Source organism: Rattus norvegicus, chromosome 8, assembly GCF_036323735.1.
Source record: "Rattus norvegicus strain BN/NHsdMcwi chromosome 8, GRCr8, whole genome shotgun sequence".
Lineage (NCBI taxonomy): Eukaryota > Metazoa > Chordata > Mammalia > Rodentia > Muridae > Rattus > Rattus norvegicus.
In genome coordinates, this window is record NC_086026.1 from 68,842,719 (window position 1) to 68,859,519 (window position 16,801).

General features: G+C 48.4%; 1 protein-coding gene across 3 annotated transcripts in view; it reads left to right on the forward strand.

Annotated features, from left to right (window-relative positions):
• The window catches only part of Hexa (hexosaminidase subunit alpha), a 24,939-nt gene extending 10,195 nt beyond the window's left edge, over positions 1–14,744 (forward strand). Inside the window, exons 2-14 of one of the 3 annotated variants that reach the window (NM_001004443.1) lie at positions 4,005–4,097; positions 5,251–5,316; positions 6,648–6,694; positions 7,050–7,160; positions 7,786–7,887; positions 8,885–9,017; positions 10,467–10,647; positions 11,634–11,717; positions 12,003–12,075; positions 12,616–12,799; positions 12,976–13,066; positions 13,589–13,693; positions 14,509–14,733. In NM_001004443.1, coding sequence (NP_001004443.1) covers positions 4,005–4,097; positions 5,251–5,316; positions 6,648–6,694; positions 7,050–7,160; positions 7,786–7,887; positions 8,885–9,017; positions 10,467–10,647; positions 11,634–11,717; positions 12,003–12,075; positions 12,616–12,799; positions 12,976–13,066; positions 13,589–13,693; positions 14,509–14,572 — 1,334 coding nt within the window. In that variant the 3' untranslated portion in view covers positions 14,573–14,733. Of the gene's footprint in view, positions 1–4,004; positions 4,098–5,250; positions 5,317–6,647; positions 6,695–7,049; positions 7,161–7,785; positions 7,888–8,884; positions 9,018–10,466; positions 10,648–11,633; positions 11,718–12,002; positions 12,076–12,615; positions 12,800–12,975; positions 13,067–13,588; positions 13,694–14,508 lie in introns of those variants that run through there. The other 2 variants (XM_017595561.3, XM_063265129.1) reach the window with 2 other exon arrangements.
• Positions 14,745–16,801: the final 2,057 nt, after the last annotated feature.

Genomic DNA, 16,801 nt, shown 5'->3' on the forward strand with positions numbered 1-16,801 from the left:
CCCTGGAGCTGGGGATCGAACCCAGGGCCTTGCGCTTCCTAGGCAAGCGCTCTACCACTGAGCTAAATCCCCAACCCCCTGATGATTGTTATAAGACTTAATTGGATTTTTTATTTAACTGCTGAGCTTTTAGAGCTTCGGACAATGTTTAACACTGTTCTGAGTGAGTGGGTCTGTATTCTCCTAGGTGGAAAGTGTTGAGGAGGATACTTTTGGGCGGGTGAATATGCACTGTTAGCAGAGACTCGCCCACTGAAGATGCAGTGGCTCTTGACTCAGTTGGCCAGATGTGTACAGTTGTAGAGCTCCACAGAGGGACTGGCCAGAAAAACAGAATGAGGGGTGACCAAGGAGGAGGGAGGCCTAAAAAGAAAACGACTGTCTTTCTAGGTACCTACAAAACACTGGTCGGTCGAAAGGCACAAACAAAGGTCCCTTGATTACTGTACTCAGAATCTTAGTAAGACCCGTCAAGATACAAAGAACACATTCCTGAGATGTATCCTCTTGAGCCTACTTCCTTGTCCCAGCCCAATGTCAAATTCCTGCCAAATTCCCAGAAGCAGCCCCAAAAGCTCTCCACAGAGGAGGAAGAGAAAGGCTGGCATCTGAAAAGATGGCCATGTTCAAGGAGGTAGAAGACCAAGAGAGCAGAGTCTCGTAAATCAATGGAAGTTTGTTTTCATTTTGAGACAGGGTCTCATTACATAGCCCTGACTAGCATGGAATCCACTATGTAGATCAAGCTGTCTTGAGGTCAGAGGGGTCCATCTTCCTCTGCCTCCCAAGTGCCGGGGTTAGAGCCCTTTGCTACCAGAGGCCACATAGAGGAGCTTTGTTTCCGTTCAGGCTTTATCAGGGATGCCTGACATCCAGAAAGAGGAGAGTGGTCTCTAGGACAGCAGGATCTTCCTGACAGCAGGGATTTTTTTTTTTTTTGTTCATTTTGATCACTGCTGTATAAGCCTTGCACTTAGTAGGCCCTCGGTAAATATTGAGTGACTGTATGATATGAGTAAATGAATGAACTGGAAAAGATCCCATGAACTTAGTTACAGAAGCACAGAATTTTGGTGAAGCCATTTTCAAAAGAGTGTGTCTAGGGAAGCCAGGTCATAGTGGAGAGCAGAGACTGAGGCCCAGCTGGCAGATGAAGGATTTTACTCCTTGGCTATGATAGACAGGCTATTGGCAGTTGTTGCCATTACTCCTGTGTGTCTGCCCAGCAAGTAAGGAAACAGGCAGGAGAGGATGTACAGACAGGAAGTGGGGGAACTGTGTGATAGAATCCAGAGAAACTACCTGTGTGGGACTTGTGTGATGAGAAGGCCCTTGTCAGAATTCCATGTGAAGTGGGGGAACTGTGTGATAGAATCCAGAGAAACTACCTGTGTGGGACTTGTGTGATGAGAAGGCCCTTGTCAGAATTCCATGTCGGTAGGAGTGAGGGTTGTCAGTGAGGGAACCGAGGACGGGGATGCGATGCTTACAATGTTTTTAATATTCAGGTACCTTTGGGCTGTTTTACTTTTTCAGTAACTTCAGTCAGAAAAAGGATACAAACTTTTTTATAAACCCAAAGAAGAGAACATTTCATTTAAGCTGATAAAAGCAGGATGCCGAGCAAGGTTGGAGGTAGAGGACATGACGTAGGACCCTGAAGAACTTTGTCCATCTGCAGTCATGGATAAGTCATAGGAGAAGGAATGTGGTCACCCGGGCATTGTTGTGGAAGCCCAAGACCTGCTTGGTTTGGCCATTGCAGAACCAGCTTTCGCAACCTTAAGCAAGCTTGCTTATGCTGCGCCTGGGCACCTGAGCTTTCACAGCTTCCTGTTCTCCCAGCTGATCTCCTGGCACGCACACCTAGTGTTTGCTGGCTGGGTGGATTCTACCATACCCAGCCTCCCCCACCTCGGTTCTTAATGCCAGGAGTGTTGGTGAATGTAGAGGCGGCTGTACCAACTCCTACCTGTTTCCTGCTTTCTTCAGAGCTGGCACAGTAGCAGCATAGAGGCGGAAAACAAATGGTGACACAGTGTTTACATTCTTTCAGATGACCCAGTGTCCCTCCTGTTTTGTCACCTCCCCCAGACCTTCCCTCTGGGAGCTTGTTTAGCCCCAGCCTTGGCATTGACTTTTATCAGCACAAAGCCAGGCAGTCCTGGGAGTGTCAGGGTTCACACAGTATAGCTGGAGAGGGATCCTTATCTGTGGGGAAGGGCTTTCCTACTCTAGGTCTTCAAAAGACTCTGTGACACATCTCCTCACCCAGATCAGGGGCAGCAAGTGTGTGTGCTTAGAAAAATAAATGCGACATTTAACAAAAAATAGGCATTTCCCTGCTTTCCAAGTGGTGGCTCAGACAAGCCTGCAGTTTGCAGCTTGACTCCATTTTTCCGTCAGGACCGTGATGGTGGTAAATAAATGTGGGTGACTTGTGACTTCTCATTGGGCAGACTGAGGACCAAGAGGATGACAAGGAGGCCTGGACCTTTCTTCTCTTCCCTGAGAGGTTTAAGTAGGGATTAGTGGGTTGGGGATACAGGATGCTTAGTGTGAGGGGAGAGATCTGTTTGACTTTGGGGGTAGAAAGATACTGAGTGACTGGCATCTTGAGAGCTGAGGTGTAGACACACGGCAAAGCCTAGCATCTCTGGTTTGACTTTCTTCACAAGGCTTATGGCACTTGGGTCCCTTCTGCTTGGAGATGGGTAACATTTGGGATTGTTCTGGTTCTGAAGACTCTCCCTGCCTTCTTGCTGCCAAGCCACCCTCTCCCTAACATTGTAATTTGAAAGGTGTTAAGGGTATTGCAGAGTCAGCGACGTGCATACAGCTCCAGGAAAGAGTGGAGAGCTTCATTCAGCTTAAGGCAGTAAAAGCAGACCACTTTGCAAGCTGAGTGGTGGTACATGCCTGAAATCCTAGCACTCAGGAGACCGAGGCAGGAAGATTGCTGCACACTTGAAGTTAACCTGGGCAATACCTTGTCTCACAAAACAAAATAGACCAAAAAAAAAAAAAAAAAAAAAAAAAGCACTCTGAAATCCACAGAGTTAGAAAATAGGGAGAGAAATGCTTTGCCTTTCTGCCTGAGTGACCTGGGGTCTGTAGTCAGCAGTGCGGACTGGTTGGCGCATGCAGGAGGGCTTTTCCCTTTGAGAGCAGAAATTTAACCTAGAGAACCTGCTGGGGAAAGGACAGTGCAATAGGCTGATGGCCTAGCCGTGGGCTGATAGACTAGCCGTGGGCTGATTGCCTAACCGTCATCCTCATCACCGGGGCCTCCTGGCCACTGTTCTGTCTGTGCCTTACCTTGTGGGCTTTAACAAAGTGGGACTTCCTTTATGGGGAACTTTGAAAAGCAGTACTGTATAGAGTGTCCTGGTCTACAATAAGGTAAGGGTGCACATATCCAGTCCAGATGTGACCTTAGGTGTGGCAGCTTCCTAATTCTAACCCCAGCCCTCAGTGGGCAGAGAGGCAAGAGGCTTGCCGTAAGTTGGGGACCAGCTTGGTCCCCATAACAAGTTCTGAGTCAGCTAGGGCAACAAAGCAAGATTCTGTGTCAAAACAAATTGATCATGGAAAAATGTTTCGGGGCAGGGGGAGAAAATGTTAATGAATCCTGTGACATGGCTGGTTTGCCTGGTAGCTTCCTATGTGGTGACCAAGTAGCAGCAGAGTCTGTCCATCAGGGTGTCCTGAAGCCTTCTCTGTGAGCAGCTGCCGTGGAGACTTTGAAACTGTGCTTGGGGCTGTACAGAGGAGACTGATGGGGAAAGATGCCAGCTAGTTCAAATGGCGGCAGCAGCGGCAGAGCTGGCTGCTAGGGGAGGTAGGAGCATGGGCTGAGCAAAGGCTGACCAGGCAGGACCAAGGCCAAGAAGAAATGCCCTCCCTTTCAGAGGGACCAGAGCTAGGGACCTTCCTAGAGAGCTGTGGGATTGCCTGATGACTCTGGGGGAGGTCAGCCCATTGAGACTACTTTGTCTTCACAGAAAAACAGCAGCCGTTGGGGAAGAACATTCTGATGGTCTCTGTCGTCACAGCCGAATGTAATGAGTTTCCTAATTTGGAGTCCGTAGAAAATTGTAAGTACCATTCTGTTTTCTGTCTTCAAATCAAGCTCTTGTCTGGGACTGTCCCTCCAGCTATCCTGGGTTAGGCTGCTGCTGAGTGACCTTAGGGTGGGGCTCACCAAGTGTCAAGACTCACAGAAAATGCCACATAGACTCTTAACTAAGCCCCATGGAACACTGGCCTTCTGGACTGATGAAGAAATGACGACACATCACCAGGCATCGTTGCACTCACCTTTAATCCCTGTACTTGGAAGGCAGAGGCAGGCAGATCTCTGTGAGTTTAAGGGCAGCCTGGTCTACAAAGGGAATTCTAGGACAGTTAGGGTTACCCAGAGAAACCTTGTCTAGAAAAAGAAAAAAAGAGGTGTGTGGACACTTTGCTGGGTTTTTCTCAAGGACATTGGATACTGGAGGGAAGTTATATGGGGTCATTTATACTATAGTGAAGCTAAGTCACTGGTCCTGAGCTACAGATTTGGGACTTTGAAGTCTCCAATGTAAATATTGGAGTATTGGATTCTTCCTCAGATTCTTGGGTTAATTGGTGAAGCCTGGATGAAAGGCAATTTGAGGTAGTAAGTCGCAAAGGCTTGTCAGTGTTGCTTCCTGGATGGAGCCTGCAGGCCAGCTGAGGTCACACTTCTTGGCTGAAAGCTAATAGGAAGAATCCCATGATTCTTGTGGGGAAACTTAATCGGCAAGCTGGGTGGTTGGTGCTTTGCAGAGGACCCTGCCTAGGGTGAACCACATGTATCCTTGGCCAAGCCTGCTGTTTGAATGTTTGCTGGTCTATTTACTCATTTGTATGTGTGAATTGTGTCTGTTTGTCCGTGTGTGCACATGAAAGCCAGACTTTTGTCTGAGGTGTCTTCCTTGGTCACTCTCCACCTAATGGTGGAGACACCTAATGGTGTCTTTCCTGAGCCCGCAGCTCGACATTTCACTAGACTAACTGACTAAGCGCCTGGGATCTGTTTGTCTCCACCCTGCCTCCCATTCCCCCAGGACATCAGTTGTGTGTGCCACTGAGTCTGGCTTTTACAGGGATACTGAGAATCCCTGTGATGGCAGGCATCCTACCCTGTGTTGTCCTCAGTCCTGTTTGTTTGCTTTCTTGTTTATTCAGAGATTGATACAGGATACTTAATTTTTGTCATTTCAGACACCCTAACCATTAATGATGACCAGTGTTTACTCTCCTCTGAGACTGTCTGGGGCGCTCTGCGAGGTAACTCGGTGGGGAAGGCTGTGACACTTAGGAAATAAAGAGGCTAATTGGGGCATTGCTCGTCCTGCAGCTGTGTGTAACTTGCTGCTGTCCTGCTCACTCAGACACAGTTGGGAAGTCTTTAAGAAGGAAAGCTAACCCAGGCAAGCCAGTTGTGTATGCTAATAGTACCAGCAAGTCAGGAAGCTAAAATAGGAAGATTACTTGAGCTAGGAATTCATTCTGGGTAATACAGCTAGACTACCAGCCATCTCAGGGAAAGAGGGAGGGAGGGGGGAGAGAGAGAGAGAGAGAGAGAGAGAGAGAGAGAGAGAGAGAGAGAGAGAGAGAGAACGAACGAACACAAGTGGGATATGACTCATGCTGTAGTATGTGCTCTTAGGAGGCCAAGGTTGAGGCACAGTACCAGTTTCTGTTAATTTACTACCTGCCTGTATACTTTGAAGAAAAAATACACAAACCCCACTCTGTCCTCTGCTCTCTTTCACAAAAGGTGCAATACTACAGATTTGAGATCCCACTCTAAGTGGGAAGAGGTCCAGACAGCACACAGTAAAGTACTTTACAGGTCCTGCCTAACCATTGAGGTCTGATGAGTCTTTTATCTTGCAATCTGGGCACTCAGGATATTTTGTGGAACTTCTGTTGTTTCTCAAAGTAGGGCCCAAGCCGCTGAGAATACGCAACACTCTGAACTCAGTCTGCTAGTACTTGGGCCTTAGTAGACTCCAAGTCAGTGTTGGTGATTAGGCAGACCCTGAGGGTAGTTGCTGCCTCTCATACCTCAGCCTTCGACAGCTGAGCCCCCTCAGAAACAGAAGAAGGGCAGCTGTGGGTCCAGATTCCTTGATCTCAGGGTTGTGATTCTCTTTTCTTTTTTTTTCTTTTTTTTTTTTTTTTTTGGAGCTGGGGACTGAACCCAGGGCCTTGCGTTTGCTAGGCAAGCGCTCTACCCCTGAGCTAAATCCCCAACCCCCTTTTTGTTTTTTTTTTTTTTTTTTTTCGGAGCTGGGGACTGAACCCAGGGCCTTGCGTTTGCTAGGCAAGCGCTCTACCCCTGAGCTAAATCCCCAACCCCCTTTTTGTTTTTTTTTTGTTTTTTTTTTCGGAGCTGGGGACTGAACCCAGGGCCTTGCGCTTCCTAGGCAAGCGCTCTACCACTGAGCTAAATCCCCAACCCGTGATTCTCTTTTCATGGTTCACTGGGAGACGTTATGGTCAGCACACTGGCGTACCCTTTCCAAGTGTTCAGCACACTGGGGTACTCCTTTTCAAGTGGACACACCTTTTCACTCCCAGGGTCTTCACTCTGCCTCTCCTCTCCTCCACAGGTCTGGAGACTTTCAGTCAGCTTGTTTGGAAGTCAGCTGAGGGCACGGTAAGTCTGGCCCCAGAGGAGTCTGGGAAGAAATAGGGTAGAGTCTGTTTGGAGATACTGTAATGTGGGTCATTTAGCAATTATCTTGATGCCATCTTGCTTTGAAGAAAATAAGCCTGCTGGCTTTGGGAAATTCCAGTTTGAAGATTGAGTAGCACATGGGATGCTTGTGTTTGGTTGGTGTGGGACAGTTGCTTTCGATCTTTGATGGGGAGAGGTTGGTGGGAAGAGTAGAAGGAAGTTACTTTGGAGAACATTCACACATTATATTTTGGGGATCTTGGGAGAGTCTTTCTCCTGTCCCCATGGTAAGTTCTCTTTGAATCCTGATACATTCAGTGTTTGTTCCACACAGTTCTTTATCAACAAGACAAAGATTACAGACTTTCCTCGATTCCCTCACCGGGGCATACTGCTGGATACATCTCGCCATTACCTGCCGTTATCTAGCATCCTGAACACACTGGTAATCAGGCCTAGTTCTGGGTAGTGGGCACAATAGAGCATTTGTATACAACTCTGTGAGCCATGGGAGAAGACTGCCTACTCCAGGATAAGGTGGGCTTGGATACAGTGTTGCTCACACTGTTTCTGAGGCTGGGGACTGCAGTTTAATTAGGTCAAGATGGTAGGAAAGCTGCTCTAAAGCCGTGCTGGGGAAGCTGCTAACCTCCTGTGTTCTGTTGTTCTTGTTCCCCTGCCGCATGTGGCTCCTTTTCTTTGTCCCTTTGGTGGAACCGGGGGAGCTGACATAGATGTCAGCTTTGGCCTCTGTGAGTTGAGCTATGGGGCAGCTGCGTTCCCAGCAGGCCTCACAGTTAGATGGGAGGAGCAGGAGGTGTTGCTCTGAGATACAGGAGGACTTTAGAAATCGAGAGGGCTCTACAGTGACTGCACCTCTCCTCAGTGCTGCAGTCAGAATTCATCTGGAAGATGGCTCTGAAACATGCTTGCTCACAGGAAGATCTGGCCTAGATCTGACTTAGAGAAATACAAGTGCATCCCTGGAACTTGAGGAAGGTTAAGTTTTGCTGTTGTGTGTAGAGCAGTCTGCCCAGTCTGGGGTTCTTATCTGTGCTCTGACCCTCCAGGATGTCATGGCGTACAATAAATTCAACGTGTTCCACTGGCACTTGGTGGACGACTCTTCCTTCCCATACGAGAGCTTCACCTTCCCAGAGCTCACCAGAAAGGTATGAGTCACCTGACACAAGCGTGGTCTCCAGGTTCTCAAGGGCAGTAGTTCTCAACCTAACCAATCAGAGGGAAAGAGCAGCAGCGTTGACGTGAGACCCACGGATTAAAGTCTGCACATTAGACTGTTCTGTAGCCTTTGGTGGCTAGTGTCTCCTGGTTTTGGTGTTTGATGTTAGTCACACACATTCTGTTAAATGGACATAATTCCTTATCTATGTCATTAGCCTTAGAATCCCAGGTAAAGCAGATGTTGTCCTGGGAAGGTGGGGCAGTCTGCTGAGGACTTGGGGAGGGGGAGAATGGACGTGGGTCCGTGGAGCTCAGTGCTGAGGTTCAGGTTCAGTGAGTGGCCCTGGTCTCAATATTCTATTGCTCTGAAGAGACACCATGATGACAGCAACACTTATGAATAAAAGCATTTAATTGGGGCCTTGCTTACAGTTGGAAGATTTAGTCCATTGTCATCATGCAGGCAGCCATGGTGCTTGAGAGTTCTTCTTTCAGATCTGCAGGCAGCAGATCTATGGGAGAGTGAGCCACTGGATATGAGTACACTGTCTTGTCGCTCAGTCTCACCAGAAGAGGGCATTGGATCCCATTACAGATGAGCCACCATGTGGTTGCTGGGAATTGAACTTAGGACCTCTGGAAAAGCAGTCAATGCTTTTAACCACTGAGTCAACTCTCCAGCCCACATGGGAGCCATTCTTACTCAAACCATTACAAATCCTGTCTCAGGAAATAAGAGAACATTGTATAGGAACACGCAATGGGGCTGCTGCATGCAGGTATGCACATTCCACAGAAGGGAGCAGTAGCTGTGATCGCTTTTGGGAAACTTTATTATCATAGTTTTATCATATTAGACTCTTGAAGAAGTCACCAGTACATATGGGCTGTAGACAAGTGTTCTAAAATTCAGGGTGTTTGAATAGCTTCTGTTCCAAATAGCCACAGAGAATGAGAATCTGAAGGGTATCTTCTGCTTTTCAGGGGTCCTTCAACCCTGTTACCCACATCTACACAGCACAGGATGTGAAGGAGGTCATTGAATATGCAAGGCTTCGGGGTATCCGAGTGCTGGCCGAATTTGACACTCCTGGCCACACTTTGTCCTGGGGGGCAGGTAAGAATAGTGCCACAGTTGGAGGGTCTGCTCAGGGGGCTCCAGGGCCTTGGCTCTTATATGTCCAACTGTCCTCCATCAACTCCTGCCCAGAGGAAGTTCATTCCAGAGGTGGCTCAACTGAGCCTACCAGCACAGTCCTCACCCTTGCTTCCTGCTACGGAAGTCATTTCTAAAGGTGTGTCTTGGCCGCAAAGTCTTCCTGCTCCAGGCTGCTCCTGGGAAAAATTTAATTTATGCAGAGAGCACTTTCACTATTAAAATTATGGGCAGATGGAGCTGGAGAGATGATGACTCAGCAAATAAGAGAACAGATTGTTCTTCCAGAAATCCTAGGTTCAATTCCCAGCACCCACCTGGCAGATAATTAACATCTATAACAGTAGTCCTATGGGATCTGATATCTTTTGGTGTGCAAATACACATACACAGACAAAACATCCATATACATAAAACAAGCCTTGAAATGATATATGTATGTATGTATGTATGTATGTATGTATGTATGTGTGTGTATGTGTATGTATTTGTGTAAGGGAAGGGGCCAGGCATATTGGTAGACATCTATAAACCCAACACTTAGGAAACCACGAAGGCAAGAGCATCTCAAAGTCAATGTCAGCCTGAGGCATAAGTGACTCAGGCTTCTGCCCTCTTCCCTGCCCCCTCCCCTAACCAAATCAAGTGTTTCTCAGGCACTGCTGTAAGTTCTATGCATTAGAGTAGATACCGAGGAGTTTGACCCCTTGGGTAGAACTTGTATGAAAGAAGATGGGACCTGGGGGTGATGGCACATATCTTTGTCCCAGCACTCAGGAGGCAGAGTTGGGCGGATACCTGAGTTTAAGGCCAGCCTGGTCTACAGAGTGAGTTCCATGATATCCAGGGCTACACAGAGAAACCCTGTCTTAAAACAAAACAAAAAGATTGAGGCTAGCCTCCAGAGATCACCACTAAATGGTAATTTTTCCTGCTCACTCACTTGCTTCTGTATCCACGAACCCAGAGTGAACCCCCAGATGACACCTATGGGGAGATTAGAAAGGGCTGCTACCTGGCCTCAGCCACACCTGGAAGCTTCCAGGCCCAGACACAGCCCTCAGGAAATGTGGAACTGGGCAGCAGGAGCTAGAGTGGAGAGGCTGTCAGTGGGTGCTGTCGGGCCGTCCCCTGGAGAACAGACAGTAGCCTTGAGGAGCTGGAGAACGTGTATTGAGACAAGATCGTACACATCAGTGTTTATATACCTGTAACCCAGCCTCAGTCTCTGATGGTAGATACACTTGTATTTACTTGATTGTGACTAAACAGGTTGTTACTGATGTCTGTGAATAGCCAGTACTACACATGTGGATGAACATAGTCATGTACTCTACAGTAGGGCCTAATGTGCAGGAGTATACACTGGCAAGTATATTTGTAACACTTGTGGGTTCTCTATTAACTTAGGTGTCCCTGGATTATTAACACCTTGCTACTCTGGGTCCCGTCTCTCTGGCACCTATGGACCTGTGAACCCCAGCCTCAACAGCACCTACGACTTCATGAGCACATTCTTCCTGGAGATCAGCTCTGTCTTCCCTGACTTTTATCTCCACCTGGGAGGAGATGAAGTTGACTTCACCTGCTGGTATGAGCCATTTGGACTTCATGCATCAGCCTAAGGGTGGGTTGCTCAGTGTGCCAATACTTAAGGACCCACTTCTGAGGGGGCCATGGCCCAGCCCAGAGAGGCCCTTATGTGAGGAACAAGGTTGTTGGTGTGAGCCCTTCCTCCTCCGCACATCCCTGAGATAGTTAAGATGTCCTCATTCTGAACCTAGAACTCTCTTGGAAAAATGGAAGGTAGAGAAAAATAATCCCCTCGTAAGAAGGCTTAAAATAATCCAAGAGTCTAGTGCAAGCTAGAGCATTGACTGATGTTACCAGAGGACTGGGGTCGGAGTCCAGCCCCCACGGTAGACAGCTCAGGAATGCCTATAGCTCGAGAGCCAAGGGATCTGATATCTTACAGCCTTGGTGGGACCCTGCACACATGCATGCACATATATACACATAAAGTTTTAAATCTAAAAGCATGAGTCTACATGAACTACAGAATTCAGGATTAATAAGTGAAAAGACCTAATTAATGTTAAGTCGTAAAGTTCAAACTCTCAGATCTACAGGGCCCAAAAGGGACCAAGGGGCCTCTGAGAGGTAGGCCTCAGAGTTGAGTCTGAGGAAATAGTTTGTGTTTGGGAACATGATGAGAAAAGCCTGGAAGCAAACACAGACAGGTTAGGTTAAGGAGTCTGCAGCAGGTCAGAGGTCATAGGCTATTAGGACAGCAGAGGCAGAAACCAGTGTGATCCAGAGAGCAAATGGAAGATGCATTCTCCCCGAGAGCGTGGACTCGAGACTCCTCAAGAGCAGGCTTCTTTCTTTCTTAGCCTGTGTCTGTTGTTCCATACAGCTTTGCATGGCTACAGTTTCACTAGAGACCTTTGGCTGTCTCTGGTGGTTTTGGTATTTTAGGTGAAAGGGGCATTTGCAGGAGGTTAGATGACTAACTTCAGGTTGTCATGGCTTCAAATTGATGGAAGAGCTAATCATGACTCTTTTCTGGCTTCTCAGGAAGTCCAACCCCAACATCCAGGCCTTCATGAAGAAAAAGGGCTTTACTGACTACAAGCAGCTGGAGTCATTCTACATCCAGACGTGAGAAAGGAAGGAGGGCGGGGCATAGTAGGAGTCACCTTCTGTGGGGAATAGTGTCTGTTCTCAGTACTAGAGTCAGCCCCTAGGACCACTCCCTGCCCCCCACCCCCCAGGGTCCCTTTGTCCTATCCTTTCAGGTTTAGAGTGGTCAGGAGATAGACCCAAAGATGGTCACACCCAGTCAGGGATAGGCCCTGCCAGGCTCAGCACCTAGAGGGCTGGCACACACAGCCGAGTGACACTTACAGCCGAGTGACACTTTGCTGATGCTCCTCTCCTCTCCAGGCTGCTGGACATCGTCTCTGATTATGACAAGGGCTATGTGGTGTGGCAGGAAGTATTTGATAATAAAGTGAAGGTGAGCCAGGGGCAGAGGAGAGGTGCCCCTGTCTCTATCTCTCTGGCCCTCCCCGACCTCTGTAGGGACCAGCCATGTTGCCAGTAGGCTCTGTGGTCAGAGCACTGTGTGGCATCTCTCCAGCTCTCTGAAGAGCTACAAAAGTGTGACTGCTAGTGTTCGGAGTCAGGGCCTCTTATCTAATTGTGGCTGTTTGGGATTCTGAGGCTTGATGTGTTGTGTCTCCTCCTGAGTCATGGACTTAGATCCTCTGTTTCTTTGCACCCCATTGCCATTCCTCCTCAGCTCTCAACCAGTAATTACTTCTTCATGTAGACAGGGAAGCTGCAGTGGGGCTGGGAGGGGAGCACCAGGGAGCTCTGTTAAGTAGTGAATACCTCAACTCTGTCAAGGATGTGTGTGAGATCAAGGACGGAGTCCGAAGCATCCTTTGCTGCTGGGAAGTAGGGAGCTCTCGGTGGCCTGGGTATGAAGCATAAGAATGAACCTGGAGGGTCTTCTGAACTCCGTGTCATGACTGCCTCTGACCGTTCATGACAGGTTCGGCCAGACACAATCATACAGGTGTGGCGGGAAGAGATGCCGGTCCAGTACATGAAGGAGATAGAGGCCATCACCCAGGCTGGCTTCCGGGCCCTGCTGTCTGCTCCCTGGTACCTGAACCGGGTGAAGTATGGCCCTGACTGGAAGGAAATGTACAAAGTGGAGCCCCTGGCATTTCGTGGTGAGAGTGGAGTACTCTGTGAGCCGGCCAGAGTCTGGGCACAGATGCAGGCTGGGAGTTAAGAGGGGCGACGAAGACACTGTAGCTTAGGAAATGAAATAGCCTTTCTGAGAAGAAGGCCACACTAGGATAGTTACAAGGGAGCCTCACCACCATGGTCTGTTGTTTTCCCTCAGGTACACCTGCACAAAAGGCTCTGGTCATTGGAGGGGAAGCCTGTATGTGGGGAGAGTATGTGGACAGCACAAACCTTGTCCCCAGGCTCTGGTAAGGATTTTGGGGTGAGGCCAGGAGGGTAGAATAGAGGATGCAGAGCTTAGGCTTGAGGCCAGGCTTAGGCCTCACAGTCTCAGTTCCTTCTGGCTACCCAGTGCCTCCCCCTGAGAGGAGGGCATTAAGATGATGCTTCTCCTTGCATGGGATGCTCACGTCCCACATGGCTTCTCTGTGTGTGCTTCCTTCCAATAAAGCATTAGGTATGCAGGAGAATGGCCATTGTCTCCACTAAACAAGCACCATGAAGAACCCAAGGGTAAAGGCATTTTCTCGGTAGCCTTCCCAAATACTGTTGGGTACGCCAAGTTAACTCTCAGCTAACATGCCTCTGAGGCTTGCCCTTGTTCCTGTATTTGGGAGAGGAGCGGCTTGGGATCACTGTTTCTGTACTAATGAGCACGGTTTTAATGAAGTGGAACTGCCTGAGAGCCCTCATCCAGTTGTTGGCCTTGAACAAGGTGTCTGGGAAGGAAGACACCCGGGGCCCAATCTGCTGTGCACTCCCTCCTGTAGGCCCAGAGCAGGTGCCATTGCCGAAAGACTGTGGAGCAGTAACCTGACGACTAATATGGACTTTGCCTTTAAACGTCTGTCCCATTTCCGCTGTGAGCTGCTGAGGTAAGCAGGCTATGGGCAGATCTGAGAAGAAAAGAGTAAAAGCCGAAACTTTTGGAAGCTTCTTGTGCCAGGTACCATTACTGACAGCTCCGTCCTGCTAAATTTGTATCATAGCCCACAGGTTGGAAAATTTTGTCCTCATTTTCAGAGTATCCTGAGTACGTTATTAAAAATCGGTAGAAAGCAGGATTTGAACCTGTCGCTCTGACTGACTCTCATGAATGCCTGTACCTCCCTTGACTATGGCTTGTGTAAGCAGTCATTTGATAGCCTAGAAACAGCAGACATGGCTGAGAATCCTGCATCATGGGCCCGAAGACATTGAGCGATTGAGCTAGTATTTGGTTACCTCCAAGCATGTTGGGTTTTTTTGTTTTGTTTCTTTTTTTGTGTTGTTGTTGTTGTTGTTGTTGTTGTTGTTGTTGTTGTTGTTGATAGTAATAATGGCAGTATGCTTGGAGGTCCCTAAAGGTCAGTTCTTAGGACATCGAGCCTTAGCTCCAAGGACAGGTTGGTCCCCAGCTCAGTCTTTTCCACTGCTGTGCTTAAAGAACATTAGAAATAAGTAGGAGTGGACATCTGAGTGGGCCAAGAACATCAGACTCCTTCAGGGCCTGGCCTCTTTTCCAAAGTAACTGAATTTGGGGGGAGTAGAGACCTGCAGGAACCTTGGAGTGAGGTCACAAGTAATTTGAATACAGTAATATTCTGAGATTCATTGAAATGGGAAGGGGACTCTTGGTTCTTGTGGAGACAGTGTTGCCATAGTCCAAAGCCAAATACTTGATCTTCCATTTCTTTGTGCTCTCTTACAGGAGAGGAATCCAGGCCCAGCCCATCAGCGTGGGCTACTGTGAGCAGGAGTTTGAGCATACTTGAGCCAGCAGTACTGAGCACCCAGGAGGCCTTAAGAGAGCAGTTCCCGGGTTAGGCTTCCACTGCCTCCCTGCAGGGGGAGAAAGCCCCTGGCCCATGTGCTCCTGTGACTAGAGAGGAGGAGGCTGGTGCTGGCACTGGTGTTCAATAAAGATCTATGTGGCATTTTCTCTAATCAGCTTGGGTCACCTGTGTAAAAGAGAAAAAAAGCATGAATGGCCCACGGGTCACCACTGGTTAGACTCAGGACCTGCACCTGGGTCATACAGGTTCAAAGGCGATGGATACTTTGCCAGTTCTCCCACATGTCTGTCCTCAGAAAGGTCACTTCATTGTGTGTCCTTTCCAAGCCTTCTGCATATGGAAGAAGATGCTCTGGGAGCTTAGAGGAGCTCCAGATTGAGCCAGGTCCCAGTAGTCCCTTCCCTTGAGCCTCTGCTCTACTGTCTCCTGGGTTCCTGAGTTTCCATGACCCACTATGTATGTACTGTTGTGGTTCACACACTGCTGAGATAAAGTATTTCAATTTTCCTTTTGTTTTGAGGCAAGAGTTTTATGTGAGTCAGGCTAGCCTCGAACCTGATGGCCTTGAATTTTCTGAGCCTTCTGCCTCCCAGGTTGCCACACACCAACACCCACATCCAAGTGTTGAATTTGAAGGACTTGTTTCTGAGGCGTCCCGTCTGGGCCAAGCACAGGTTCCCACTGTTCCCTCCTGGTTTCAGCCTGCAGGATCGTCAAGTGATTGACACAACTGACTTGGAAAGTGAAGCCCTGGGGGCAAGCTCAAGTGTCCTGAGGAGGGTGTGGCCTGGTGTTCTCTAAGAGGAACTGTCTTAGAAAACTGTCCTGCTGCTGCCCCCTGCTGGTTGCAGGTCCCTTTGCCTGGTCTGCTGAGGCAATGAAGAGATTTCAGGTAGCAGTTTGCAGAAGCCGGGCTGAGAGTCGATCTAAGCCAATCTTGGTCCTTAACTTCTACCCTTCATTCCCTCACTCAGGTTCTTTGGGGACCTGATTGGCCACTAGAATTGGCCTCTGTGGCTGCCATTTCTACAACACCTGAGAGTGACCACCTTCTGCTAGATCAAAATTCTTAAGGAATTTTTAGTCCCACCTAGCCAAACCTGGGATTCTAACCTACAGCCATATTCTAATTCACCACTACACCAAAAGAGCTCCTTCATCTCTGATACTCAGAAGCCTGAGGGTGCTTCCTGCTGAGGACTCTACAGAATCAGACCTGCTAGGGTTCTTGATGCACCACCAGGGGGCAGAGAAGTACCCATATTGGCCCTGGTGCTCCTCTGAATGTAAGGAGGAAGTGCAGGACCAATAGGAATTAAAAGGGAGCAGATTGAGCGCATGGCCTCCCTTTCCTTGGTAAGAGTGGATACTGAGTGGCGGGTAATGCACCTTCCAGGACTATTATTAACTGGTGTCCCCAGTGTCTTCAAGTGCACATGAGTGGGTCATAGGGATCCATTGATCATCAGGGCCTGGGGGTCCAGCTGCCACTACAGCACTAAGAATGCTGTGGTGGTGTCCAGAAACTTTGGGACCACTGAAGTGAGGAAAGTCAGTAACTGGGAAGTTATAAATGATGTGATCTGTGTTCATATGGGACATACGAGTTCCCATCTAATATCCCTAATACTGATGAGGTCTGTCTATGGAATTCTTATCAGTAACTTAGGTTAGCCTGACCCATGGTCTAGATTAAGAGTCTGATGACCTGGCATGACAAGAGTGTGTGTTTGCTCTATTTTGAAAATAAGAATTAGGGCCTGGAGAGATGGCTCAGCGGTTAAGAGCACTGACTGTTCTTCCTGAGGTCCTGAGTTCAATTCCCAGCAACCACATGGTGGCTCACAACCATCTGTAATGAGATCTGATGCCCTCTTCTGGTGTGTCTGAAGACAGCAACCGTGTACTCATACATAAATCTTTTTTTTTCCCCCGGAGCTGGGGACCGAACCCAGGGCCTTGCGCTTCCTAGGCAAGCGCTCTACCACTGAGCTAAATCCCCAGCCCCTCATAATAAATCTTTAAAAAAAAAATCTCGGGCTGGAGAGATGGCTCAGCGGTTAAGAGCACCAACTGCTCTTCCAGAGGTCCTGAGTTCAAATCCCAGCAACCACATGGTGGCTCACAACCATCTGTAATGAGATCTGATGCCCTCTTCTGGTGTGTCTGAAGGCAGCTACAGTATATATACTCATATATAATAAATAA